We start from the raw sequence: 24,781 nt of genomic DNA on the forward strand, positions 1-24,781 counted from the left end.
TTCACGACGTTAATCGTAAGGGGTGGTTACACAGCATGCACAGCCGACATTCACCTCCATATGTAGAGCGCTCGCTACTGGCTGACAATAACGCACCAGCAGCTGTCGGGCAAACTAGTTCAACGCCCGCATCGATAGACTGATATCGTGGCAGGTTGTTATTTGAGTCAGGCCTAAGCTAGTCGGCTCGGCGCTTTTAGCAATGCCCCTTCTCGTATTGATCTTCCAGGTTGCCGCTTGCGCCAACCAGCCTTCCAAGTCAAGAGATGATCTGAGCTCGTAAATACATCTATGCTAGTCTATAGATGCATGGATATACACTTCCCAGGCTTAGAAACATTGCCAGCTACTGAGTCCGACATGCCACGCATCACCATCAGGTTTCTTTTTAGGGTTTCAGGTGTTTGCCATCTGAATGAGGAAATATATTGTGAGGGTGATGAAAGTAGTCAAAAGGACAATTTGGCTTGGACTTATTGCTCTGTTATATGAATTCGGCAGTGCATCTTTGTTTACTGCTTTAGTGATCTGCCCTCCTGCGTTAATACTTACAAATAGTGGTTTCAACAACGAAATGCGAGCCAGCTTTCCATGTCAAGATGATGCATTGGTGGCCCAAGGTCCCCCTAGACTTCATTATAATGTGTTTTGACTATAGGAATTTACATTATGCCAGACTGACTGTCATCCGTACAGCGTTACATTCATATTGTGAGACTTTACCATACATCACGAACGTATCCAACATCAACGAATGCTCGTGACGACCCACTAGGTAGGAGCATGTCCCTGGTCCTCTGGTGTCGTAGCTTGTTGCTCTGTATAATGAAGCAACTCTTCCAAAATGTTCTGACGACATTCCAATCTGCACGCCTTAAGACACAGCCGCTTGGTTTCTTCAGAAAGTCCCTTAGCAGCTGCCAAGAGCCGCTCACACGTGGCTAGATGAAAGGGCGTCAGAATCTCAAAGTGGCGGGCTATCCTTAACATCGACTTCTTCCTTCTTTGAACCACTGTCAACCTTGCTTGATTTTGCAACCCGTTCACCTGAATTCTCAGCCGAGCAGTAAAATCCTTGTGCTCGCTTTTTTGGTGAAACACACCACCATCGAAGTGACGAGCCATCGTGCAGTTGATTGTGGCCACCCACTCGTTCACATCCTCGCTATCCACTGCCTTGAATAACTCTTGCGTTCTGTCATGTTGTACTACGACAAAGGTATTTTCATGCTCCGTGAGTGTCTTGTCGACCACCGCTAGGCCCTTGTGAATGTTCAACTTCGATCTGTTTTGCATTAAACGTCCTTCGAGTGTCTGCATTAGAGGAATGATGGGTCCCTGTTCAGCTAATAGCTTCTGTAGCCAAGACGGGGTATCCCGAAATATATGCAGGTAGTCCGCCGTCAAAAGAACACGACACTGCTCCCAAGGTGGTCTGTTTGGGGTTGTAATGGTGCTCCTCAACAACACTCCGCTTTTGATGATTCCAAAACCAGGTCCATGGAGTGCCTCAGGGTTGCTCAATGTGTTGATTGTATCGTAGTATTTTGTGACGTCAAGAGTATCTATTGAGCTGAGGTAGGTGTAACGATAGTGGAAGCTCAAGATTTCCTCCATAACGCGTCGAATAGCCTCTGAATTGTCTCTTGATATGGCGTAGTAAAGTTCAATCGGATTGTGACGCGTCGATTGATGTCGTTCATCTTCGGTAAGCTCTTCAAGAGGTCTATCCTTGACGCTGATGAAGGGAGTGTACGTAACATTGTCGTACATGTATCCCATAATAGCGTCGGTTACGCCTTTGCCGCGGGTTGTTCTTATAAAGTCGACTGCAGTCACCTTGCTCGCCACCTCGTACGTAAGACCTGGAATAATCTTGGTTGTGTCGCAATGGAAAATATTCATGTGTAATATCAGAAGAGAAGAGGCAACGAAATAGGCAGTATTTGGATATTCGTAGATCCCAGGATTGCACCCATGGTAACGAACCGCAAATGCATGTAGCATGCGATCAATGGCGCTTGGTTCTATGCCGAGCTCTGTCGTCATGAGAAACTTCCTCATCGATAGATCGATCGGTTCGTCGAAGAAGTCGAAGCTTTGCATGTACAACTCAAGCGTAAGGACCATGATGGGATAAGGGAATGTAGATAATGCCACAGCAACTTTCGATTGGCTAAAATTCGCTTCGACACGCCCAAGGTACTCTGCAGGCGTTTCATTGTCCTGAGATTCTGGCAAATTCGAGGCAAAGGAATTCCTCTGGCCGTACGTAAGAGCTTGGAAATCCGGTGTTGTGCTAAACGCGTTTTTCCAGTGTAGACCGAAAAGGTCATCTAGGCGATCCATACCAAGTGAGCCACGAGTTCCCGCCAGTGTTTCTGTTCTGTGGTAAGCGTCAGTGCTGGCCGGGTCTTTGCGGGGTGAAGATGAGTCTGTCCCCGGTGACTCGTAGGTCTGCGAGGAAGAAGCGACGGTTCCCGGTATCCTTTTTGTTTCGGTTGGATGTTGCAGCAACACCGAGGGGCCCATAAGTCCAAGTATCCTGGTAGTGAGCACTATGAGAACTTCTAGACTTGAACTCTTCGTCCGCCCAGTGATTTCTGTAGGAACGGGTTGAATGGTGGAATCCTCCGATAAACCTTCGCTCGGAGGGCTTGAAGGCTTGATAGATGTTTTGTTGGCGAGCTCGACAAGAGTCAACAGGCTCGATGTCTCTTCGGATAAGTCAAGCTCTGCATCCGGGATGGCGTCCGAGTCCACATCCTCACAGTCGATGGAAAATCGTCTTAAGATAAGCGCTATACTCTCCAGGCGAATGTAAATCTCGTGGATTATGTCGTCGCGAATATCCTCGGCTTTGACTTTACAAGCCCAACGGAGGTCGATACTCAGACTGGACAAGATACCATGGAATCTGTGGCCCAAACTGTCGTTCGCTGCCAATTGTTGGGCATATCCCATAATATTATATCTTGATTGCAGCAGCTGACTAGGGTTATATCCCCTTAGCTCTGTATCTTTTCTCTCCTCCGAACGCTCTGACTCGTCGTCAGATGCTGAGTAAGAGGGGCTCCGGATCGCCGAGCCCTGAGAGGCGTTGGTGTCATCATCTGGCCCAACCATCTCCCATGGCAAGGCCTGAAGCGCGAAGGAATGCAAATGCTCGGCAATGTGTCCGTCCGTCTCTGGATACAGAGCTGGCGAGTCGTCGAAGCAAAGAGGGCAAGAGACTGGCGGCAAGATTGACCGGCGGCTGGCCTCAGTAAGATCTTCTAGATCATCCTCTTCAAACTCCCCATCATGTTCCCTGAGAATGTGGTCGGCACAGCTTTTCTCAGTATCAAATTCAAACTGGCCGGGCTCGTCGGAATCGAGCCAGCAAGTATCGCAGATCCAGCGGGATGCGCTGTGGGAACTCTCGAGGTGAGACTTTCATTGGGCTGTTGACAGGTACATGGCATCGGGCGTTTGACACTCCTCGTATATGCATACATATGGGCTCAGGTCCTCGGCCACATGACCACTTGAAACGATTAGTTGCATGATAATACTGCACGATAGTAAGGTCTAGACGTACCGCCATCGTTTGTTTCTCTTTCGGTCAGAGTAGGACGCATCCAACGGTTGAGCGCAGAAGGGACACCAGAATGTGCTTCCTTCGATACTTGGGCATTTCGGATAATCCTGCTTGAGTGCACCTCGGGAGAACTTGGTGCTCACTGATCTCGTGCCCTGTGTCGGAGAGCCTTGGGGCAAGATGAGGCTCCCAATGCCAGTGGCGGGTTGCGAAGACACAGCTTTTCGCTCGAATGACTTTGCCGATTGTGATGGTGCAGACTGCGTATGCGGTGCAGGATCCTGATTTGGGGCCGCATCTACCTTCTTGTTCGAGGCTGACTTGGGTGTAACAGTGTCCTGTTGGGCTGCGCCATGTGCTGTTTTCGCAACCCTTTCGCCTTTCCCGCTCTTTATCTTCTGGCGGTACGTGCGGAAATAGATGTCAAACCGATTCCGTCGGACCAAGTTGGCATGTATGAGCCGTTTCTGAACAGGGCTTAGCCTTTGCTCATCAGTAAAATATGCCTTGAGCGTGATCCAGATCTTCTTCCAAACAATATCACCTGTGAGAGTATAGCGTTGAAGTATCGAGTTCAAAAGATGCATTTTGGTAGGCCCGACAAGAATGATCCAAAACATGTATCTTCGAAATTCTTCCAATGTTGGAGCTCCCTGTTCCAACAGACGGTCAACACGCTGGTGTCTAAACTTGGTCCCAGATTTTCGTACGGACACTGATAGCTTGGACAGGTACTTCAGAGTTGCCTTGATGTAGTAAACTTGCTCTTCCAGGTGGGGGGTATCGCCTTGTTCTTTGTGTGCCTCGTCACGGTTTCTGGCTTCTACAAGTTAGCGTAGGTTAACCGTACTTGTGAACAAAGGTTATTACATACCGATTTCGATGCAGTTCTCGAGTGATGTTTGCAAACTGTCCAAAAGGCAGACTATGACGTTTTTCACGCCGTCCCGAGTTTGGACGCGACGATCCAAAGAGGAATGACCCGACTTGGCCACGCCAATGCCCAATGACCACCAGTTGAAATCAGCTGACATCTTGTCGACCCAGTCGTCTTCAGATGAGAGAAACTGGTTTTGACATGCTTCGAACAAAGCCTGGCATGCTTCTGTACGGGTCCGAATTGCCGTGAGGTCCATGCTGTCCTCTTCTGGCTCGGTTGTGAACGCCTGCAGCGAAGTGTCGCCGGCTTCTTCGTTGCCGGCCAAAAGGGGCCTCATGGCCGGCTCCATGATCCTTCCCAGAACTCAAGGACTCTCAAAACTGGGCGTCGTTCAAGTGCGAAGAGAGAACCATCTCCGATAAAACGCTTTGTTGGGCGAAATACGTGCAGTTAGAACAAAGTAAGTACTGCATAGAACACAGACTTGCTGATGAGGGATGAGGGTGGATGAGGGAAGAGTGTCGAACACCCCTGTAAGCATTTCCTACCCCGCACATGCCGTTGGCCCCCAACCGCCACCCACGGACGGCAACTGTCAGATGGTCGATCATACGAGTGCATTCCATTTCAGCGAGCCGATCGAGACGTGCACACTTTGACTTGTGTATGAATCCAGACTGCTGATACTTCAGACATCCTAATGCCTCCCCGACATGTCCGCGCTACAACAGGCGATCCAGGCAATAGACCGGCTTCATCATGTGGTTGATTACTTGTGTACCCAGCCTCCGTGTGTGCAGTTCTGTGCCAGCCTGAAGGTCATTCTGATTGATCTCATCAGATGGCTCCGGAGTCTCCACGAAGACGAGTATTCTAAGAAAGAGGCGAGTGCATTGCTCGAGCAGCTAGACAACCTTTGCCGGGTACGTGTATCACCCTACTGCTTGTTCAGTTACACATCTAAGACCTTCGAAAGTTGCAGGATGCATCGTATGAAGTATTGCCGCCCGGTGTGATGAAACCTGGGAACCGATACCCGGCCGTCGCTCTACTTTTGGCCAACTCGGAGTCCGCAACCTCGGCCATACGTAACGTAGCTAGTAGTCGGGAGGCCCAGAGACAACGCCGGATGACCCTTGCTTCACTGGAAGCTTTCGTGCCCCAGGAGCTGGAGGAGGAAGATATTGATATTTCACCCTCCGATACCGACCTCCGATATGTCAGCAAAGAACCCCCGAGTGTGGGAAAGAGATCCGGTCGCTCCACAGTGCACTCTTCACAAATTGTCTCTGTACCGACTCGGACGAAATGCTGGCCCGCATCAGACTCCGGAGTACATTGGAAGAAGATAGTCCGAAGGTCACCTTCGGGATGCTTTTTATGGCCCATCCACATCGCACCGATCTTCAGTCGCACCCATGGTGGCAGGACACGCATTTTTCCATCACTCGTGCTGTGTCAGTCTCCCCTTTTTGGTTATGTTCGATTGATAATCTGACGTGTTTTGCAGAAACTTCGAAGCCGGTTCTGGAATCGACTATGAGGAAATTCGGCCAGACTCCGAGCCCCCTTTCTGCTCTTATATATCGGCTCAAGATGAAGCAGGTCTCATGATGTTGAAGTTCATCGTCAAAGGACGTAGATTATACTTCGAAGAATCTATGGATCCGTCCAGCTACTGGGAATTCGACAAGCCCAGTGTTTCCTCTCGGTCAACTTTTGGAAGGTATGTTCCGTTCTGCGAGCGAGCTCACGGAGAAGAGAAAAGAAGTGTTATCGTGGTTGTTGGCAATATTACAGCTCGCCCTGGATGCAACAGCCATGGAATAAAGAAAGTGTGCACTTCCTACTGGAGAGGCGGCAAAATGAGGAGGGGCATGAAGTTGCTGGCATTTTCGTGACCGAACCGCTGCTTTCGGTCTCTATAGGCCGCCGGGTAAATGCGACCGGAGTTGATCAAGAAATGACCTATGGCCAGGATTCAATCAAGACCAAAGCCGAAGCACAACGAGGCCGCTTACCCCTCTTCAGCAAACCACTGCACCCAATGCCAAAGATGCTTGCACTTGGAATCATGCTCGTGGAAATACAGCTTGGACGACCCATCGAAACGCTTTACACTAAGGCTGAATGGTCGAAATTCTGCCCGCAGGGAAAGAAGAACCATAACACGGATTACAAGATCTGCAAAGATATCATTGCGAAGAGACACTTCTTCGACGATATCTCGGATCCGCTCGAACTCCTCATCAAGACCTGCATTCATCCCAGCGACTCCTTCAAACCTCCTCAAGTACGAGACGAAGAAGGCATACGCCATGCACTTTACCTCTTGATCAACCGCCTCAACGTCTATTTGTCTAAAAGGAAACCCTATAACGTAAAGCCCCTGACTCTGTCGGATTCTCCGCCTTCAACGCAATCTCCTACTGCTACACCGTCGCCAATACCAAGGTCCTTACCGACAGTCCCCGAATCAAACATCACCACTCACAGGCCTGGCCACACTATGGCACAAATGTGAGTTCCGTCCATTTCCATCTACGACGTCGACTGCTTTCAAGATTCTGTACATGGCACTAAGAACAACAAGTACGAATTCTCCATCAACCAAAGACTGGTTTGCTCGAATGGCCAGTCTGAACTACATCCTCAATTCCAAAGAAGGGGGTGTACATAAAAAGGTCAAAATCGCAGTCCTTGACACGGGAGTTGACCCAGACGATGCTGCTTCCGCTTACATATATGGGTACCGAGACTTCGTGAATGGGAACGACAGCATCAAATGCGACAAAACCGGCCATGGTACAACGTCTATCAATCTCATTTTCGACATGTGCGAATCTGCCTCGGTTTATGCTGTTCGAATTTTTGAGACAGATGTTGCGAACGAGGATACTAAAGAACTGGCAGTTAAGGTCAGTCCTTCTTTCCCCTAATTTGGATATTTTGAAGAAACGGGAAAACTAAATTCCGCCCACTGACATGGGTTCACACGTCCAGGCTCTTGACTGGTGCATCAAAGAACGGATGGACGTCGTCTGCATGGCATGTGGATTCGTCGACACCAGCCAAGAGCTGTTCGACAAGGTCCACGAAGCCTCGGGGAAGATGCTTATCCTAGCGGCTCCAACGAACGAGAGCAACGCCGGCGAAATTGCTTATCCCGCTCAATATGACAACGACGTCATGTGCATCTTCTCAACGAATGGGGCCGTCACCAAGTCTCAGCATCTCAACCCCTCCAGAGGCCTCGGCATGTACAACTTCGCCATCCTGGGTGAAGACATCAAGACGATGAGCGGCGAGGTGAGATCTGGAACCTCATTCTCGACCGCCATTGCTGCAGGATTGGTGGGTCGGTTGCTGGAGTTTTCTAGACACAGCGACTGCAAGGGCCGCATCAGCAACGCCTCCATGCTCAAGGTGAAGTACGGCATGACCAAAGCCCTGATATCTATGGCCATGAAAGACTCGGAGTTTCACCGCTTGAAACCTTGGAGGCTCCTGCCCGAGGGATTGCGGAATCAAATCCCCTTTGGTGAACATGGTTATCCCCATCCAAAGCAGCGGGAGATGGCGCGAGATTACATTTGTAACTTAATCAGCATGTTTTTGGGCGATGCGTGGCAATGATATAGGGGGAAAAGATGTACACAGGAGAGATGCATAGAGCATGTACATCATAACAGAATACTAATCCTCAATGGCAATCAGATGTTCGGGATCCTCCCCCTGCAGCACTTCCAAATCGTGTACATTTTCCGCTTCCAGTCCTGCATCCGCCAGAAGGTCGGCCATTTCGACCTTCTTGGGACCCGATGCAAACACTGTGCCCTTTCTAGCGGTCTTCTGCAATATCTCGGACCGGAACAGAGATTTGGACACTTCGGTCAGACGGACGGCCCAGACGAAGTCGTTCATACTTTGCCCAGAGGTGTTGACTTCTTTGTCTCTCTTGTTCTCAATGTTGGCTTTGGCGCCGGCAGCTCCGAATAGGTCCCTGATGAGCAGTCAGCTTAAGCGCATATGGATCAATGGGCCCGATGATGCACTGGACACTTACACATCACCCCCCTATGTTTACTCCCGCCTCATCGCCGTCGTTGTGTCCAAACTTGGCACCGCGGGCGACGATGATGCCACTGATCACTGCCGCCGAACTGTAGTCAGCCATGTTCATGCGCGTACGCTAATTCCAGGATCCTAAGACTGGACAAGAGAGAGATAAGGATGACTCACTATAGACCTTCCATGAACCGAGCAACTTATGCCTCTCGACCCAGGCCGCCAAGGGCCCCGACTGAGCGCACTGCTCCAAATACGCCGCCGTCGGCTGCACGATTTGCGTATCCAGCCTCTCAATCTCCCAATCCTCGCCCATCACCTTGCGAAACACCACCCCCGCCTCCGCGCCCACCGTGACACCCGCCGCCGCCGCGATGGGCACGTCGGCGCCGACCCCGTTGTCGTGGGTCCTGCCGTCCTTGCGCGAGAGCCGGAACTGCGCCGTCTCGGTCGCCCAGATGCGCATGCTGCGCGGGAAGGGCGCCACGTCGTCCGGGTTGATCACCTGGTCTAGCTCCTTGGGGCCCGCGATGAAGTGGCCGAGGCGGAGGGGGCCTCGGCGGCGCCGAAGGCCATGCCGGGGGCGGTGTAGACGGGGGCGGGATAGTGCCGCTGGCGGAGGACGAACCAGCATTTGTCCATGGTTGATACAGCTTGGCGCAGGTCTCTGGCGGCCACTATTAATTCCTCGATTGGACAGGCACTGGGAAAGCAGATAAGGAGGTCTGGGGCGTTGGGCTGCAGCCTGCCCGCTTTCCGGGCGGGGTCATCAGGCTGCGGTGTCGGCAGTGGTGATGGCGGATATGGGGCTTCCTGGGTGGAAGGGGGCATAGGGTCGTATTCTTGGCTGTAACGGCCCCCACCCGTTGCTAATTATAGACCGAAGTCCCTGTCGTGCTCCATCCATCGATAAGCACGATGAGGGAACGTGGCCAACCTGATATGAGGTTGCCTGCTTGCAAAGGCTGTACGTACTATGGTACTCAGGACACCCAGTCTTTAGGGATTAGATCTAGTGTTAATTGTTCAACACATCTTGCATGGAAACTGATTTGGCTGTCAATGTTGCCTATTATTGAGATGCGGGTCCCCCTTTCTACCCCTTTTGATACCTTGAGAGCATCATCATCATCCTAATGTGCTGCCTCTTGGGACCGACAGCGGTTCATGTTTGCAAATATCTTCATATACATGCCCCGGTAGCTATTGTTGCCTTGCATCATAATGGATATTGGTTAGGTAAGAACCACCAAATCCACTCCGTCTACATGAACCAGACGGCCGTTCCCGTTATCATGTAAGACATCTCTGCAAATCCCCATGTTTTCGCCCCTGAAGTTGGCCTTCTTGGAATATTCCTTTTGCGACCAACTCCCAAACCCCCTCGGGAAATCGTGGCCAGTCTGATTGCCCATACAGAGTCTGTCGCATATACGATGATGCCATTTCTATTTGCTTCTGCTGGTCTGCCGAAATGATTCAAAAGGCAAGAAGGAATGGGATTGGTCGCTCCCCGTGCAATCATCAGGCCTGTTATCATGTACACAGTCTGCGGGGGCGAGAGAAATGTGGACGTCCTAGGGAGGAAAGAGGCGATTTCCTTTGCGGCGACAGACTTTTTCACGTATGCTAGATTCGGCTGGATGACCTGTGTCTCTAGTGCTTTGACACGCATGGACAGCGAGTTGGACGGCAACCGGATCTTCCGAGGATCCACGTTCATGGCGGCGGCGGCAGCGGCTCGTACATGGATGCGCCCATCGGCTGTCTGCTCCTGCTTCGCTTCCCCATCCATCTTGCTCACAGACCCGCACACTGTCGACGCGTGAATCGGCGTTTCCGGGGGAAGATCCTGTGGGCCATCGGCGTTAATCACATTTTCGAGGAGATTCCACTTCGGGATGATATGACCCAAACGCAATGGGCCGGGTCCTGACACACTGTCAGTCGTGTACTCGGGCGCTGGGTAGTAGTACTGTTGGAGAATAAACCAAGGCATCATGATCATGTTATTTGAAGATATGAACATAATGCAAGTGTAGACACATCCCGACGGCAAGAAATACTGGCGCATTTATGTTACATAGGATAACCAAAAGGGTGACGGAAGCGGAATGATTGCTCAGGCAAACATGGCTTCATTCCAGTTCGGGGGTTTGCATTCCTATCAGTTAGCAAACACCAACAAACACCCTGTGAGTTCGGATTTCCTCAATACCAAAGGCATGCAAGAAACGTGTCGTCAGGCAGAAACAAAACAATCAATCCTGTCCAACAGGCGAAGCAGCTCCGGTTTGAGAAAGATAGTGGTTACGATTCGAACTCGCCCAGAATCAATCTAGATGATACGCATCTTCGAAAAGAGATCTCTTTGATGATGAACTTTAACCTCCAGATCTACAAAGCCTATCAGATAATGGCTCTCGGTCCCCGCCAGCCCCCTATGTCTCCAGCCTCGTCTCCCACCGCAAGCGCACCAACCCCACCCATCCGCAGACACTCCTGAAACGGCTCGCAATCCGGCTCACACACCGCGCCCTCAGGCGGCATCTCCCCCGTCGCGAAGTACCTCTTAATGTAATCCTCCCGACACCTCCCCGGCGAGAACAAGCTGCCGTGCCCCGCGTTCTCCTGGACCAGGACGCGCGACCCCGGGTGGTCCCGCGACATGGCCACTGCATTGGCCAGCGGCGTCACCGGGTCGTACCGGCTGGACACGAACAGGATGGGTGCGGCGGGCTTCTCAGAGACTAGCTGCGCGTCGGCGTGGGGCGTGGTCCAGGGGCCGTCGAAGCGGTACTTGGGCCGGATGCGCCAGCCGCAACAGCCCAGTCGGACTTGGGCTTCGAGGAAGGCGAAGTCGGCGTTTTGGTGCCGCTGGAGGTCGGATACGTAGTCGGCGAACTCGATGGCGGTGAGGTTCTCCTGCGATTCGCCGTCGCCGCAGGCGATCGCCGTCATGGCGTCGGGGCCCCAAGTGTAAGCTGGCGGGTCCGGGCGGCTGTCCTTGCAGCTGTCCTTGTGCGTGGTAGCCTGGTTCAGGCTCGAGTACAGGAGCGTCAGGTTTCCCTGCATGGCCTCGAACAGCAGGCGCGCCAGGGCCGGGAAGTCGCGCTGCGGCTGGTAGAGCGGGCGCAGGATGGCGTCGAGCACGTCGTGCTTGGTGACCGCGACGAAGGTGCTGGTCGAGGGCGAGACGTACGGGGCGGGGCTTGGCCGCGAGCGCATCGATGAAGCTGCGCACGCGGTCGCGGATGGCGGCGGCGGCGGGGTCGCTGGGGCGGTAGAGGGCGCAGGCCTCGCGGGCGCGGAAACAGGTGTCCCAGAAGTGGTCCAGGACGTGTTGGGTATCCTGCAGGGCGACGTGCCACGACTGTTTTGTTGCGTTGTTAGTCTGTTGTGTCTCGATAAAGGGAAAGATAGACTGATCGCCGGTCCTTCGAGTCTGACTTACTGCCGAGTGGTAGTCGTTTACATCCTCCACCGCTTCTAGGATCACGCGCCCGACGCGACCGGGGAACATGGACGCGAAGTAGTTGCCGAGTGCTGATCCGTAGGAAAACCCCCAATACTGTATCCGAGGCGTAGAATCTGGCTCTCCGTGACCCGATGACCGTAACTCGATCCTCCGCTGCGCCTCCTCGCCATCCGTTTCAGTCCTGACAGTAGCGGCAGTAGACGCGGCCAAGTTCTTCCTCCGCAGCTCATCCAACTTGTCCACGATCGCCACCATATCCCTCGCCACACTACTGGAAGACATGAACCCCCCAAATCCCCCCTCCTTCCCCGCCGCGTCGTTCTTCGCCTCACACAACTTTCCAAACCCCTCCGCCCTCGCCATAGCCCGCCTCACCGTATCCAGATCCCCGCGCCCCCATCCTCCCCCGCCTCCCCGACGGCGCCCAGCCCGCGATCCGTCCACCACGCCTTCCCGCGCGCGAACGCGTCTCCGCCGAAGCAGTCGGCGCGCGGCTCCGTCAGCCCGACGCCGCGCGGGTCGAAGCTGAGGATCTCGTAGTGGCAACCACCACCGGCGCTGAGCTCCTCGTCATCGTCGCCATCGATGTCGACGGTGCGCTGCACCAGCTCGCTCGCGCGCAGCATGAAGCCGACGCCCGAGCCCGAGGGGCCGCCTGGGTTGACGATGATGGTGCCGCCGTGGCGGGGGTCGGACTGGGACACCGTCGCGGGGCGGGCGATGATGGCGAGGGTCACGACCGCGGCGTTTCCATCTTGGTAGTTATCAGGAAGGGATTCCGACGATAGCCAGTCGAGGGGGACTACGAGCTTGGCGCAGTTGTACGTCTGGTCGTAGCAGCTGGTGTAGTTGAGGGAAGTGGAGGGCGTCACGGTGTTCCACTCGAAGTCTGAGATGGCTGGGATTGACGCGGCGACAGCCGTCGTGGAAAGTGCGAGAAGGCCTGCCAGCACGGAGAGGCCTAGCCCCGAATGTGGTTGTCTCATCATCGATTCGGGTTCACGTATGATTGCGTATGATTGAAAGCAAACCGTCTGTTACTTTGCCCGCGAAAGTAGAAACGGGTTTTCCAATTGAAACACTTGAAAGATGTCAGCGCTTATCTACTGGCTCACTTCTGTGACGCGTCCGGAGTAACATGGTTACCTGCATTTGCCTGTGCCGCATTGATTGATTAGCGAGCGGGGTGCATTCCGAAGCCGATGGTCAGCGTCAGGGGTAAAATCCGAACCCCGCTCCATGCCGAAGCGTTGTGCTAAATCAGACAAATCTCCGACAGCGTCGTTGGTTCAACGTCACAAGCTTCTCCCGACATGAATTCATGTAGATAACTTGGAAAAGTCAAGTCAGCAGCTAGGCGTTCACTGATGAGCCAAAGCAGGGTGCTGATAAGAGCGCACTTACCATTCACCTACAAGTTCATACAGACTGGGCGCAGAGGCCGCTGTTGGCGAAGTTTCCTGCTTTTGTCGCAATGCGAGTGGCACACGACCCCCGGAAAACACACCAATCACGTCGCCGATGCGGACGGTGCCATCCACCAGCCCGATCGCACCGCCCTCCGTGATGACAAAAGCCCGGCCGCTCATGGCACTGTACAGCGCGCTATTGTACCGCTTGGCCAATTCCATGTCGCATGGCCTTCCTTCCACTTGGCTAGACCAAGCAGCCCATAGCGAGTCTGCTGCGTTTGCCCCAAGCACTGTTGCGTCTTGGTTCGGCCCCTTCATGTGGATACGCGCAGCAACAAGGGTCCTTCGAAAAGCGTCGTCAAAAGAGTCCGTGCCGTGGCTTTGGTTGTACATCTGCCGTGCCACGAGCTCGATGTCCAGGATGTCCCTGTATATCCTTTCCTGGCTGTCGAAATTGTCCGACTGAAACACTTTCAGCCACTTGACGCGATCCAGGACCTTGCCCTGGAGAATAAGAGTGTCGTCCCTAATTCGAAAGAACGCTGGGTCGTGTAGATGACCATCAGCTTGGTATTGGTTTGGCCAAAGCAGGATCCGTTTCCCACGCAGAATTGTCCAGTCTGGACACCAGGTCGGGAGGCCCTCGATTCCTCGAGCCGGCCTGTTATGATGAGACAGGACCTCCAGTGTCCCCGATGCCTCCATCATGACTTGGGCAACGTCTTTATATAACTCCACGACGGACCGACTGTAGTCTGGCGCCAGGCGCGGATTCTCCGACATGAGCCTGTACAGGCTGTAGATCTTGTCCCGCGGATCGAGCGACTTATGGCCACGAAACCGATACACGACCGCCGCCGCGTCGGGTCGGCTCCTACCGGACTCTTACGATGACTGATACGTCTGCCTCGTCGACCAGAGGTGGTGGATGGGTGTTGTGGCGATATGCCGGACGAGACGGTGGTGATCGGGCCGGAGCGAGCCGTTGAACTTGTAGTCGATCAAGACCTCCAAGGCCTTGCCAAAGTCCTCGTTGGGAAGCTCGGACAGACCGCAGACGAAGGTGACCTTTCGGGCGACGGCATACTCCTGCACTACCCAGGCGCGCATCCACCAGGGACGCTGCACAAGTCGAAGCAGGGCCTGCCAAGACTCCATCTTTTGCGGATCATTGAGCATTGCATCTATTAGATGGTGATCAACACCGATACGCATCCCCGACAGTTCAGAGAGAAGGCGGAATGCTTCATCACTTCCCCGCCTTGGGGTCCTAGGAATACCAGGACTCTAGACGCATTCGCGTAGATGGCCCACATCCTCTGGACGTGGGTGCTGACTTCCGACACATCCGACTGGTTAATGCACAGAGCATCGACCCAGAGAACCCGGTTCTCCGTTTCTAACCGCAGGTGGCGCAGGGCTACCTCGAGGTTCTTGGTGACCGGAAAGGGCCGGTCGCTGACATTGATTTGAACCTTGTCATTGGCATCGCCCCACGTGTACGACAAGGCTTCGTACCGGCTCTGGATATCTCCAATCGTGGACTCCAGAAGCTGACATCGTACAGGTTCGTTGAAACGGCCTGGGAACAGGATGAAGAACCTCGTCACCCAATCATGAGCCGGCGGCGACTTGGCGGTGGCGGCAGCAGTTGTTGTTATTGTTGGAGCGTGATCGGTGAGAACCCGATACAGGCCGTGTCCAGGGGCAGAAGTAGTGGGGCGGGTTACGCTCATTCCTATCCAGGCAAGGCGAGCGTCGGCGGGATGTCGTTGTTCCAGTCGAAAAGCAAGCAGCTGGACATGTCTATGTTGGTTGGTTTGATTTGCATACGAGAGAGCAGATCGGGTTCGGCCGCGATCTGGTAAGCGGGGAACATGTCCAAAAACCCAGGTTGCCGAGCTGAGCTGACAGTAGCAGGGGTTCGTCGTGCTGGCCAATGGCGGACAGCTGGGCGGGGCCTGTAAGGGGGCAGATTGTAAACTTCCGGCCCCGTGCCCGTCTTCGCAGTGGTCAGAAACTAGTTCACGATGTCTCTGGGATGGGATGGGGATACTCTTGGCCAATCATGGCAGGGAGCACTCTCCTGACTTGCAGTTAGTTCCTAGGCGCTATGAGCCATAGTGGTAATCAATCGATAAAGTAAGCCACCACAATGCAGCAGCGCGATGCCTAGATCCTACTTCTCAATAATATACACGAGCCAGGCATATGATATAATTTGCATAATGAGTTCCGCCGAACCGGCATCGATGCGCGCCCTGCTATCCACCACTACGAGACCGGCTTCGGCTGCGAGGCCGAGCCGCCCAACATCCAGGACCTCGACAGCTACTTCCGCGAGCACGGCGTCGATCTCGCCGTCCAAGCCTGCCAGAAGGCCCTCGCCGAGTGGGGTGGTGAACTTTCTGACATTACCCATACCGTCGCCGTGACCTGTACGAACCAGGGTAACCCGGGCTACGACGTGCTCGTCAACCGCGAACTGGGCCTTGACGACAATGCGGAACGGGTACTTCTCCACGGCGTCGGGTGCGCCGGCGGGGTGGCCATCATGCGCGTGGCGTCGCACATCGTATTGAGCTTCGCGGCCCGCGGGAGGCCCGCCCGGGTGCTATGCTACGCGTGCGAGTTGTGTACGCTCACGGTGCGGCGCGAGCTGGCCGAGGCGGAGGCATGTACCGACAAGGCCCGTCTAAGCATCGCCGGCGCGATCTTCTCCGACGGGGCTGCCGCCTTTGTACTCTGTAACGACGCCGGCTTGCTGAGTGGAAGAAGCAATAACGAGGTGATGGGCGATGCCCGAAAGCCGCTCTTCGAGGTAATGGAGTGGGGAAACGCGACCATCCCGGACACGGTTCAGGAAATGAGCTTCCTCACAGAGACGTCAGGTTATCACGCCGTCATCGGTCGGCAGGTGACTGACTACACCAGGAAAGCCATTCTTCCCCTCTTCCAACAGCTTCGGTCGTCAGTATACCACCGTGACAGCAGGCCGCAGTCCCTCACGGGGTCCCATGCATCCCCGCCGACTTCGACTGGGCCTTGCACCCAGGGGGCAGAGTCATCATCGCGGGCGCCCAGGAGGAACTCGGACTCTCAGACGACCACCTTCGGGCCACGAAAGAAATCTATCAGGCCCGTGGAAACTCGTCTAGCGCCTCCGTGTTGGCGGTGTTGGATCTGCTGCGCCGCCGTGGCCGGGGGAGAGATCATGTGGCCGTCGCGTCGTTCGGTCCGGGGTTGGTGTGCGAGATGGTTCTGCTGAGGCGCTGTCGTTATGTTGACGAAATAGCACGAGACGAGGGGCGTGGTGCCCAAAACCTTGTTGATGTTTGATTTAATATCACTATATTTGGATATTTCGTCGTCGGTCCTTCGTTGGTCAAGATGACCCGCCACGTCAACATCAGGCCGCTTCGGGTTTTCCATTCTTCGTCTCGATAGGATGAAATACACATAGAAGTCTCTCCCTTCCTAAAGATATTTCAATCTGTATCTGGTTCTTCCATCTCAATGTTCAGGCTGTCGCCAGTCCCTTTGCCACAAACGGCTGTGGTATGAGAGCCAATGTTCTCTTTGATTGTTGAGTTGTACTCCGCTACATGGTGTCACTCCGTCCCACGTATACTCTTTTCAACAGTGTATCCGTAAATGGCCGCCTTTCTTACACTATCGACGTTTGTTTATTTGTTTGTTGCTCTGATTGACCATTTGACAATAAGCGTCCTGCTGTGTCACCCACCATCAAGGAGGTGGGCAAATTCCTACGCTGTTAGCTCGCTCATTATCGTACAACAGATGTAGCCTTATTCCCCAAAGGCCTTTCCAAAAATTGCATATGCAGTGCGTGTCTGAGTCAGATGCAGATAAGGCAGATATTCCTTGTTCGCGCTGCACCAACTGGGTTGAAGAGTACCCGACAGACCTCAAAAGCTCCGTCGAGGAGCAGCCCGAGTCGAAGCGCAAGGCCCTCGTGGTGCGCATGGGCATCAACCATGGCGAGGGCGGAAAGCCCCTGGCACTGGATTCCATCGTGGGTCCAGAACCAGCACATCAAGGATCTGCTGGGCGAGGCCTTCCAGGGCTACGGGGGCATCACGGCCAGTCTCAACAAGCTGGTCTTCCGAGCACCGTTTCATCCCTTCTTCCACCGCTGGACACGGTTCCAGAACTTGCTTTCCCAGAAGAAGCTGGAAGATGCGAGTGCTGCTGAATACTCCCAGCTACTCTACGACATTCTGGAACAGGAACTCAGAGAGACGATGGAAGAAGCGAGTGACCTCTGTGCCAAACAGGTCATCACATATGAGCTTCTTTGGACCCTCTTTGAGCCCGGTACTCTTGTCTACTCGACCATGAATGGAGTAGACCAGTTATCTCGGGTCCAAAGCTTCCAGCCCTTACCAGATGCGGGGTGTTCCAGGATCGTTGTGACTTACACCGATTACAACGGCCACAAATTTGGGTACGCCACTACTTCCTTGAAGATCCCGTCATTCGAAGGAACCAAGAATATCACCAGCTTGAATGTCCACCCCATGTCGTCTCGCAGAGATGAGGGCTTGATGAAAGCAGAACTGCGGGCCCGAGGCAAAAGGTTCTACGATCTTCGAGGTGTCCAGCACAAGGCTTATCGGGGCTCTTGCCTTCTTCTCGACGATTTTACCAACCAATTCAGACGCAAGGTCAGTAAATGATTAACCACGTGTTATTGTTGAAGCTAACATGATACAGAACATCAACGGACGCATAGTCATTGACGCCTCCTTGGCTCCTCCCGGGGCCAATGTCGGTCACCTCGTCTCCTTCGACGATTCCTCCGTGGCCCCAGCGATGAATGTTAAAGACCGACCCGAGCACGGCAGCCTGTTTTCTTCTCAACCTGCCCAGCCTGACCAATATGTCCAGCCTGTCCAACCTGCGTATGGCGGTTATAGTATTCCTGCAGCGGTGGGTCTCTTTTTCGGGATCACCTTACAGAGAGGGGTACCATAACTCTCGTCACAGAGGTCGGGGAAAGGGGCCTTCGCAGCCACTCCAGGTTCAGACTGAATCTCAAGGTAATATGCGCAATCCCACAGTCTCATGAAGAGGAGAGCTAATCTGTTAAACGCGGCATAGAAATCGAACCGACTGAAGAATAGCTCATGCTCAGCAACGGCAGCTTCAGAGCGTATTCGCTCGTGGACAAGTGCTGGGGCCTATTCAGCGTAGACTCCGTCGCCGACATCGCGTGGAACGACGACGCGTTCCCCAGCCTCCAGCTCCCCGAGGGCCACAAGGACCTCATCCTCGCCTTTGTCGACGGGCAGCTTTCCGAGTCGCAGCCCTTCGACGACATCATTCAGGGAAAGGGCTCGGACTCACGATGCTCCCTCGTCGGCAGCCCCGGCATCGGCAAGACCCTGACGGCCGAGGCGGTGGCCGACAGGCTGCGCAAGCCGCTCTACATGATGAGCGCGGGAGAGCTGGGCCAGAGCGTGACGTCGGTCGAAAAAAAGCTTAGGAATACGCTTGAGATGGCGGAGGCGTGGGGGCCATTCTGCTTTTGGACGAATGCGATGTCTTCCTCGAGAAGCGGTCACCCAGTAATCTGGGACACAACGAGATTGTCGCGGTTTTCTTGCGGTGAGTAACGGACCCCATCTTCAGCGGTATTTTTGTTCTTCGAAGTAATTATTACATCCCAGCTGACGGTGAGAATTTACTTTAGCACACTCGAGTACTATGCCGGAATGCTGTTCCTGACGACCAACCGTGGCGATGCCATCGACGAGGCTTTCCAAAGCAGGATCCACCTGACGCTGCACTATCCCGAGCTTACCACGGATGCCAAGTACCACATCTGGGACCAGTTCCTCAAGCGTGTGCCTTCCAGCGACGTGTCTCCCATCGATATGTTGAAGCTGGCGAATTTGTCGCTGAACGGTCGACAGATCAAGAACATTGTCAAGACGGCCTCGTTGCTGGCCAGAAGCCAGCAGTCTCCTTCGATTCAAGTCAAGCACATTGAGACGGTGCTAGAGGTGACGAACCAGAGTGGAGAGAAGGCAAAACAGGAACGCATTGATGACACTGGTGATGACGTCCAGGTCACAGTGTAAGCGCGGTTTGGAGTCAGATCGCTTCCGGGAGTTGGTTGCCTACGCGGCAAATGTCTTCGTCGGACCTGGTGCAGATCTCTCATGTACGCTCGTCTTGCAGTTGAGCAACAGCCATGCGATCATCGTGATTTGGAGGGGATACGGAAGCATAGGTATCTTACATGGTCAGGAAAAGGGGCCTTTGTTTTGATTGAGGTGTGAGATGCTCATGTGGTGCCTCTTTTCCGAACTCCGTTCAGGATTAAACTCCCCTATTTGCCCGACGGAACCATATAGTCTTGTATCTCTCGATGGAAATGGATATCTTGATACCGATAATGCACTCAGTTGAGAATGTTTCCCAAGTTTCACCTCCACTTATACGCGGCCGGCCACCGCTGTCGTTGAATAAACGCATAATTTATTGTGGCTGCGCACGAAGGTACTGTTCGGCAAAGGGGTGTAGCATGAACGCAATGCTGCATATCGTGACGTGAAGGGTGGTCATTGGGGATACAGAATTGGAGTTGGGCACGTCTTTCATACAGCAAACAATGATGTGTCGTGGGATACTGGGCAGTATGCAGCTTTGCTGACGTTGGACAAGTCGTTGGGGGAGTACAGAGTAACCCGGAAACCAGCTTCCGCGTAGTGCTAGGTTTGATAGCCAATGGAAACGTGAGTAAGGCGAGGGAAAACTGCCAAGGATCAGAGCGGAGGTGGTACGCAATGATGGTGTGGCAGCCTAGTGAGATTTCTATGGGACCTCATAAAGGGGGGTGAGTGAGACGTCTGCCTGGCGCCTAGATGCCTAAATAAGTTGAGATATATACTAGGCAACTAGAGCCAGCGTCGCATTGCTTCTTAGATCTCCACCTGATTTATCCATTCCCTCGACACTATACACAATGCCCGTCACAGTTAAGATTGCCAACCACGAAGCCAACCTAATCTGGAGGCCTGAGGGAGTCGACAGTTCCAAGAGTCTCCTTGGAACGCTGCACGGAGGCGGCAATCCAAGGAGATACTACGGAAGGGAGCCCGAGAAGCCCTACGGGGACATCCTCCAGTCTTCCCTAGAGGGCGACAAACTCCCGCCGGTTCTGCTCGCCCATAAGAATGGCTTTGTGAATGCGGTGGCGAGAGCCTACAGCAGCCACCACCATCTCATCATCCGGCCCGATGACGTCTGGCTCGCCATCATATCGCAGTTCAGCCTCTACGTCAACAAGCACGCCGAAGAGCTTCGCGGCAAGTTCGTGGCGCACGAGGGCCAGAAAGAGCTGTTGATCAAATACGAGAACGTCACCCGGCACACGGTCGACTTTGCCGACTTCGCCCAGAATATCAGCGACTTGATCTCGGAAAACGTCGTGGACGACGAGATCTGCGGCTGGATCAAGCCCGCCTTCAGCACGACCACCGGAGATGACGTCGTCGTCGCCAACATCATGATGATGGGTACTCTGCAGGCCTACTTCCGGTTTATGTGCATGATGACCTGCGGCATCCCCTCAGTCACCCTGCAGGGGACCCAGCAGGACTACGAGGAGATCCTGCGCCGGCTCGACAAGCTGGCGTACTACGGCGAGGAGCCCGACGCGTTCTCCGACCTCCTGCGGCCCGTCGTCCGGTGCTTCATCCGCAGCTTCGACGAGCCGGAGCACCCGGACGTGCGCAGCTTCTGGGAGAAGATCTGCGACGAGCACCACGGTAGCGGCATGGATTACTACTCGGGCTGGATCACGGCCTTTTGCTTCTGGAACGGCCAGGGGGAGCGCCAGGTGTTTCCTGGGAAGGGGTGGCTTCTCGAGGACATGGGCTACGGGAGCGTGAGGATGGAGAACGTGCCCAGCGGCTTCACCAAGGTCCCCGTCCACCTCAACGACAACGGCCACGAGCTGGAGGCGGAGATGATCGCCGGGTCGGTGGGCGTGAATTGCACGAGCAGCGGCAAGCTCACGGCCAAGGGGGAGATGGGGTTGGACACGATGCAGAACCATCTTGGCTGGTTCATTTATGAGAAACCTTGAGAGCTCTATAGAGATGCTGCGCAGGTAGACTGTAAACCACAAGAGACTACAAATTTAACAATCCACCGGCTCGACCATAGCTTCGATCTTATTTATCCACAACTATTTCAGATATTACCTTCTGTGACTGTAGCTTCCAAACAACCTGCACCGCCCAGTGCTCCCGTCTTGTAGGTTGATCCTGCGAGTCCAATGGTGAAACATCAAATCCCACTTACGATGACCATACCTCCTATCCCTCGGACTACTCGCGATATGCCGTCAGCCTGGTCGCAAGTCAGTTGGCACGGAAGAGAACTTATGGCCGATCAGTCAGTCCGAGACCCGCTCAAATCTCAACCTGCCCCCTTTTTGCCTCTCCATCCTCGCCCCCTCCGATTAGCCGGGCCTTGACCTCCTTGCCCCATTCCTCCAACGTCTCCTTTTCCATCTTCTCCCTCTCCTTTCGCACACCCATAAACGTGTCGAATTGGTCCTTTTCCCAGCCACCGGAGACCAAGAAGGCAAGCCCGCTCGTCTTCCACAGCGGCATGCCACCCGTGACGATGATGCTCGCCACCAGCAACAGGGCCGCTAGGACGACCTCTGCCAGAGGAAGGATCACCCAGGGCCAGCGGACGCGGATATACGTCTCGTCGTATTCGGCTTTGCCTGTGACCGTCGTGGCGTTGTAGTTGTCCCCGGGATCCGCGCTGCGGATCTGGTTTGACAGGGCGGCCGCGAGGTCCGACGAAACCTTATCGAAGGGTGAGTTCATCAGTGCATAGCCGAGGTTGAACTGTATGTTCTGGTCGATGTCGGGACGGTAGATGTTGTTATGTACGCTGGACTCGAGGAGAACCGACAGGACGTTTGGGAGTATCGACGCCATCCGTGAAATGTTGTAGACCCGGCCAGTGGAGTTGACGACGAAACTCTGGTAGTAGGTCCCCATTTCGTTGCCGGGTTGTCCGGGTAGGGTGACCGACGTGTGAGTCTCGGCAAGACGCTCCGAGGTCATGTTGATCTCAGCATAGGAGATGCCAGCCGGAGTGGCGGTAACGTTGCGGTATCTTTGCTCGCACCAGCCGAACTCTGCATAGGATATCTGGACGGCAGGTGGTTCCATCCCTCCGTCTTCGACTGGCGTCGGGTGGCCCTTGTCGACTGCTTCACCGAGTGCCTTGATTGCGGTGAGGGAGCCAAACGATGGCGTATCGGCTTCTATATTCTTGTGGAAGAGCGACCCAAAGAGCATGGTCCTGACTCCTGCTCCTCCGGTATTCTCTTGATTCCACGTCATAACAAGAGCAGCATCTTCCTCCTCTCGGTCCACTGCACAGTGTGTCAGTAATGGTTTAAACAGATGGACAATGCACTTACTCATGCCAGGGAATGTGTAAGTGCAGTTGATGCTGCCTGCCCTATCATGTTCGGTGCAGTTAGGCACTGCGACGTTTGTCACATCCCTATAGTCTGAGCAGATGCCAAGAGTAGTGAAGTCCTCCCAGTAGCAACGAGTGGCTGGCGCAGGGCATGACACATGGGGCTGGAAAACGGTTCCTACAGCGCTATTGATGATCGAGGCCTGCAAGTGGAGGAGATCTGCATTGGAAACGAAGATATAGTCTTCAACACCAAAAGTTAGTAAGACGTAACACCGCTGACTGTACATCCTACCGGGGGGAGACTGTCTCTTACTTCTATGAGTGTCCTCCAGAAGCCCCTTTGAAAAATATTGGTTCGCAACGCCGATATCGACAGTAATATTGTCCAATGGCGTTACCTGTGTTGGGAATTCCAGCACTTGTTGCGCGCAAGGGTCGATGCAGAGCGACACAATGGTCACCAACGCGAGTCCAGATGTTAACAAGACAGGGGCACGGAAGGATAGGAGCCATAAAAGCGTCACTGACCCCCAGGGCCCCCGGCTTGCTTCGTCGAAGGTTTCGAGGTCGACCAGCTTCCTGGGTTGGTTGGAGAAGTGCCCCCACTTCAGTTGGCTGATGCAACTTGCCACCGATAGCATCATGGCAGACTTGGCGACCGTCGTCAGTACTGCGATCAGCGAGTTGGGCTGGATAGGCAGCCACCAACGGGGTAGAGGGATGTTGTCAATCTTGGTGAGTATGATGATCAGCGCGCCCATGCAAGCAATCGACAGAACGGTGGCCAGAATCTCCCACCACCACCACCATGACGTGGATTTCTTCCCCTTGGAATCATGTGGTTTGGGTTTATCTGCCCCGCTGCCATGGCTTGTAGGTGTCTCCGGTCGAGCTTGCTGGTCTGCTGGTTGGTGTGGAGTATCAACGTAAGCCGGGGGTTGGAGGTATGCTGCTTGATGTGGTGGCACACTATCTCCTATTTCCATGAGTGGTGTGACGTTGCCAGGAAATTGATGGATCGGACTCGAGTTTGGCTGAGTTGAAGCATGATCTCGATGGGATAAAAGCTGTTGCCAGTACCATCCAAAGGGAGACTGGCAGTGGGTGGTTCATTGAAATCGGTGGGTTATTGCTACGCACGGTGATAGGAGAGCTGCTAGACGTGGCCCTGGGGCCATTCCCCTGTCCTCCATTCGTCTGTTGATGATGAGACGTTGGGCGCATGTTCAATTAACTATGTGGCGTTGAGGGGGATACATGGTGATGGGAAACAGCCATGATAGCTCTGACCATGTAGTGGGGAGGACTTGGTCCTATATACCATTGCCGAGCAGTTAGGCGACTGACTGGCAGCCTAGAGGCCAATATCAAGCCTGATATAGAGCTGCCTCGCTATCGGAGGTAGGTCACTGCTCAGCTATAATATTATGGGCAAGGAATTGGTTGATATGCATGTGAACAAAAGGCTGACGTTTATTTTTAGTAGGATCGCTGCCCCGATGACTCTATCATGCATAGCGGCCAGCCTATCAGCGCCCGCCAGTTGTGCTGAGTCAGTTGGGGGCTACGTTTCATGTTTGGTCTCTCGGGGGCTGAAGCCACTTATTGCCATAGCCTGCTTTAGCTCTTGTAGCACAAGGTTAACCGTGCGCACTTGCAAGGCACCTCTGGGGTCACAAATGTGAGTTGTAGGAAGCATGGTTAATTGGCGGTAGCCCCTTGGGGCCATTCGCTGTAGTGGTGACTTAGGGTTTTAAGTGTGGCATAAGCTCACCACACCTCTCGCTGCATCCCCCTTTATTAACCCCCTTAATAATAAATAAATGATATTATTATCGAATAATATTAATAAAATTAAAGTTAAAATATAACGTGGT

The 24,781-nt window shown here is 53.8% G+C and overlaps 12 protein-coding genes across 12 annotated transcripts; 4 read left to right on the forward strand and 8 right to left on the reverse strand.

Annotated features, from left to right (window-relative positions):
• Positions 1–964: 964 nt before the first annotated feature.
• Positions 965–4,809, reverse strand: PG997_010638 (uncharacterized protein; the record flags this gene model as incomplete). The annotated part of the gene is made up of 5 exons (XM_066814953.1): positions 965–1,047; positions 1,104–3,432; positions 3,496–3,526; positions 3,581–4,403; positions 4,455–4,809. The coding sequence occupies 5 exons, from the start codon at positions 4,807–4,809 to the stop codon at positions 965–967; spliced, it is 3,621 nt and encodes a 1,206-aa protein (XP_066664243.1).
• Positions 4,810–5,173: 364 nt separating this feature from the next.
• On the forward strand, positions 5,174–8,096 carry PG997_010639 (subtilisin-like protein; the record flags this gene model as incomplete). The annotated part of the gene is made up of 6 exons (XM_066814954.1): positions 5,174–5,383; positions 5,437–5,921; positions 5,971–6,186; positions 6,261–6,980; positions 7,054–7,378; positions 7,464–8,096. 6 exons carry the CDS (start codon positions 5,174–5,176, stop codon positions 8,094–8,096), a joined length of 2,589 nt encoding a protein of 862 aa, XP_066664244.1.
• Positions 8,097–8,156: 60 nt separating this feature from the next.
• On the reverse strand, positions 8,157–9,162 carry PG997_010640 (uncharacterized protein; the record flags this gene model as incomplete). The annotated part of the gene is made up of 3 exons (XM_066814955.1): positions 8,157–8,463; positions 8,534–8,612; positions 8,703–9,162. 3 exons carry the CDS (start codon positions 9,160–9,162, stop codon positions 8,157–8,159), a joined length of 846 nt encoding a protein of 281 aa, XP_066664245.1.
• Positions 9,163–9,792: 630 nt separating this feature from the next.
• On the reverse strand, positions 9,793–10,557 carry PG997_010641 (uncharacterized protein; the record flags this gene model as incomplete). Its single annotated transcript, XM_066814956.1, has 1 exon — positions 9,793–10,557. One exon carries the CDS (start codon positions 10,555–10,557, stop codon positions 9,793–9,795), a length of 765 nt encoding a protein of 254 aa, XP_066664246.1.
• Positions 10,558–10,937: 380 nt separating this feature from the next.
• PG997_010642 (TAP-like protein-domain-containing protein) lies at positions 10,938–12,995 on the reverse strand (the record flags this gene model as incomplete). Its single annotated transcript, XM_066814957.1, has 4 exons — positions 10,938–11,687; positions 11,731–11,901; positions 11,983–12,354; positions 12,426–12,995. 4 exons carry the CDS (start codon positions 12,993–12,995, stop codon positions 10,938–10,940), a joined length of 1,863 nt encoding a protein of 620 aa, XP_066664247.1.
• Positions 12,996–13,406: 411 nt separating this feature from the next.
• PG997_010643 (uncharacterized protein) lies at positions 13,407–14,201 on the reverse strand (the record flags this gene model as incomplete). Its single annotated transcript, XM_066814958.1, has 1 exon — positions 13,407–14,201. The coding sequence occupies one exon, from the start codon at positions 14,199–14,201 to the stop codon at positions 13,407–13,409; it is 795 nt and encodes a 264-aa protein (XP_066664248.1).
• Positions 14,202–14,303: 102 nt separating this feature from the next.
• On the reverse strand, positions 14,304–14,576 carry PG997_010644 (uncharacterized protein; the record flags this gene model as incomplete). The annotated part of the gene is made up of 1 exon (XM_066814959.1): positions 14,304–14,576. One exon carries the CDS (start codon positions 14,574–14,576, stop codon positions 14,304–14,306), a length of 273 nt encoding a protein of 90 aa, XP_066664249.1.
• A 29-nt stretch (positions 14,577–14,605) lies between these two features.
• Positions 14,606–15,154, reverse strand: PG997_010645 (uncharacterized protein; the record flags this gene model as incomplete). Its single annotated transcript, XM_066814960.1, has 1 exon — positions 14,606–15,154. The coding sequence occupies one exon, from the start codon at positions 15,152–15,154 to the stop codon at positions 14,606–14,608; it is 549 nt and encodes a 182-aa protein (XP_066664250.1).
• Positions 15,155–15,357: 203 nt separating this feature from the next.
• On the forward strand, positions 15,358–16,757 carry PG997_010646 (thiolase-like protein; the record flags this gene model as incomplete). The annotated part of the gene is made up of 3 exons (XM_066814961.1): positions 15,358–15,381; positions 15,652–16,335; positions 16,413–16,757. The coding sequence occupies 3 exons, from the start codon at positions 15,358–15,360 to the stop codon at positions 16,755–16,757; spliced, it is 1,053 nt and encodes a 350-aa protein (XP_066664251.1).
• A 502-nt stretch (positions 16,758–17,259) lies between these two features.
• Positions 17,260–19,525, forward strand: PG997_010647 (uncharacterized protein; the record flags this gene model as incomplete). The annotated part of the gene is given in 5 exon segments (XM_066814962.1): positions 17,260–17,454; positions 17,465–18,106; positions 18,156–18,371; positions 18,566–19,009; positions 19,112–19,525. 5 exon segments carry the CDS (start codon positions 17,260–17,262, stop codon positions 19,523–19,525), a joined length of 1,911 nt encoding a protein of 636 aa, XP_066664252.1.
• Positions 19,526–20,412: 887 nt separating this feature from the next.
• Positions 20,413–21,537, forward strand: PG997_010648 (uncharacterized protein; the record flags this gene model as incomplete). Its single annotated transcript, XM_066814963.1, has 1 exon — positions 20,413–21,537. The coding sequence occupies one exon, from the start codon at positions 20,413–20,415 to the stop codon at positions 21,535–21,537; it is 1,125 nt and encodes a 374-aa protein (XP_066664253.1).
• A 328-nt stretch (positions 21,538–21,865) lies between these two features.
• On the reverse strand, positions 21,866–24,128 carry PG997_010649 (uncharacterized protein; the record flags this gene model as incomplete). Its single annotated transcript, XM_066814964.1, has 4 exons — positions 21,866–22,851; positions 22,900–23,145; positions 23,218–23,998; positions 24,045–24,128. The coding sequence occupies 4 exons, from the start codon at positions 24,126–24,128 to the stop codon at positions 21,866–21,868; spliced, it is 2,097 nt and encodes a 698-aa protein (XP_066664254.1).
• Positions 24,129–24,781: the final 653 nt, after the last annotated feature.

The sequence above is a fragment of the Apiospora hydei genome (genome assembly GCF_038363865.1).
Source record: "Apiospora hydei strain CBS 114990 chromosome Unknown utg000008l_segment0_segment0, whole genome shotgun sequence".
Lineage (NCBI taxonomy): Eukaryota > Fungi > Ascomycota > Sordariomycetes > Amphisphaeriales > Apiosporaceae > Apiospora > Apiospora hydei.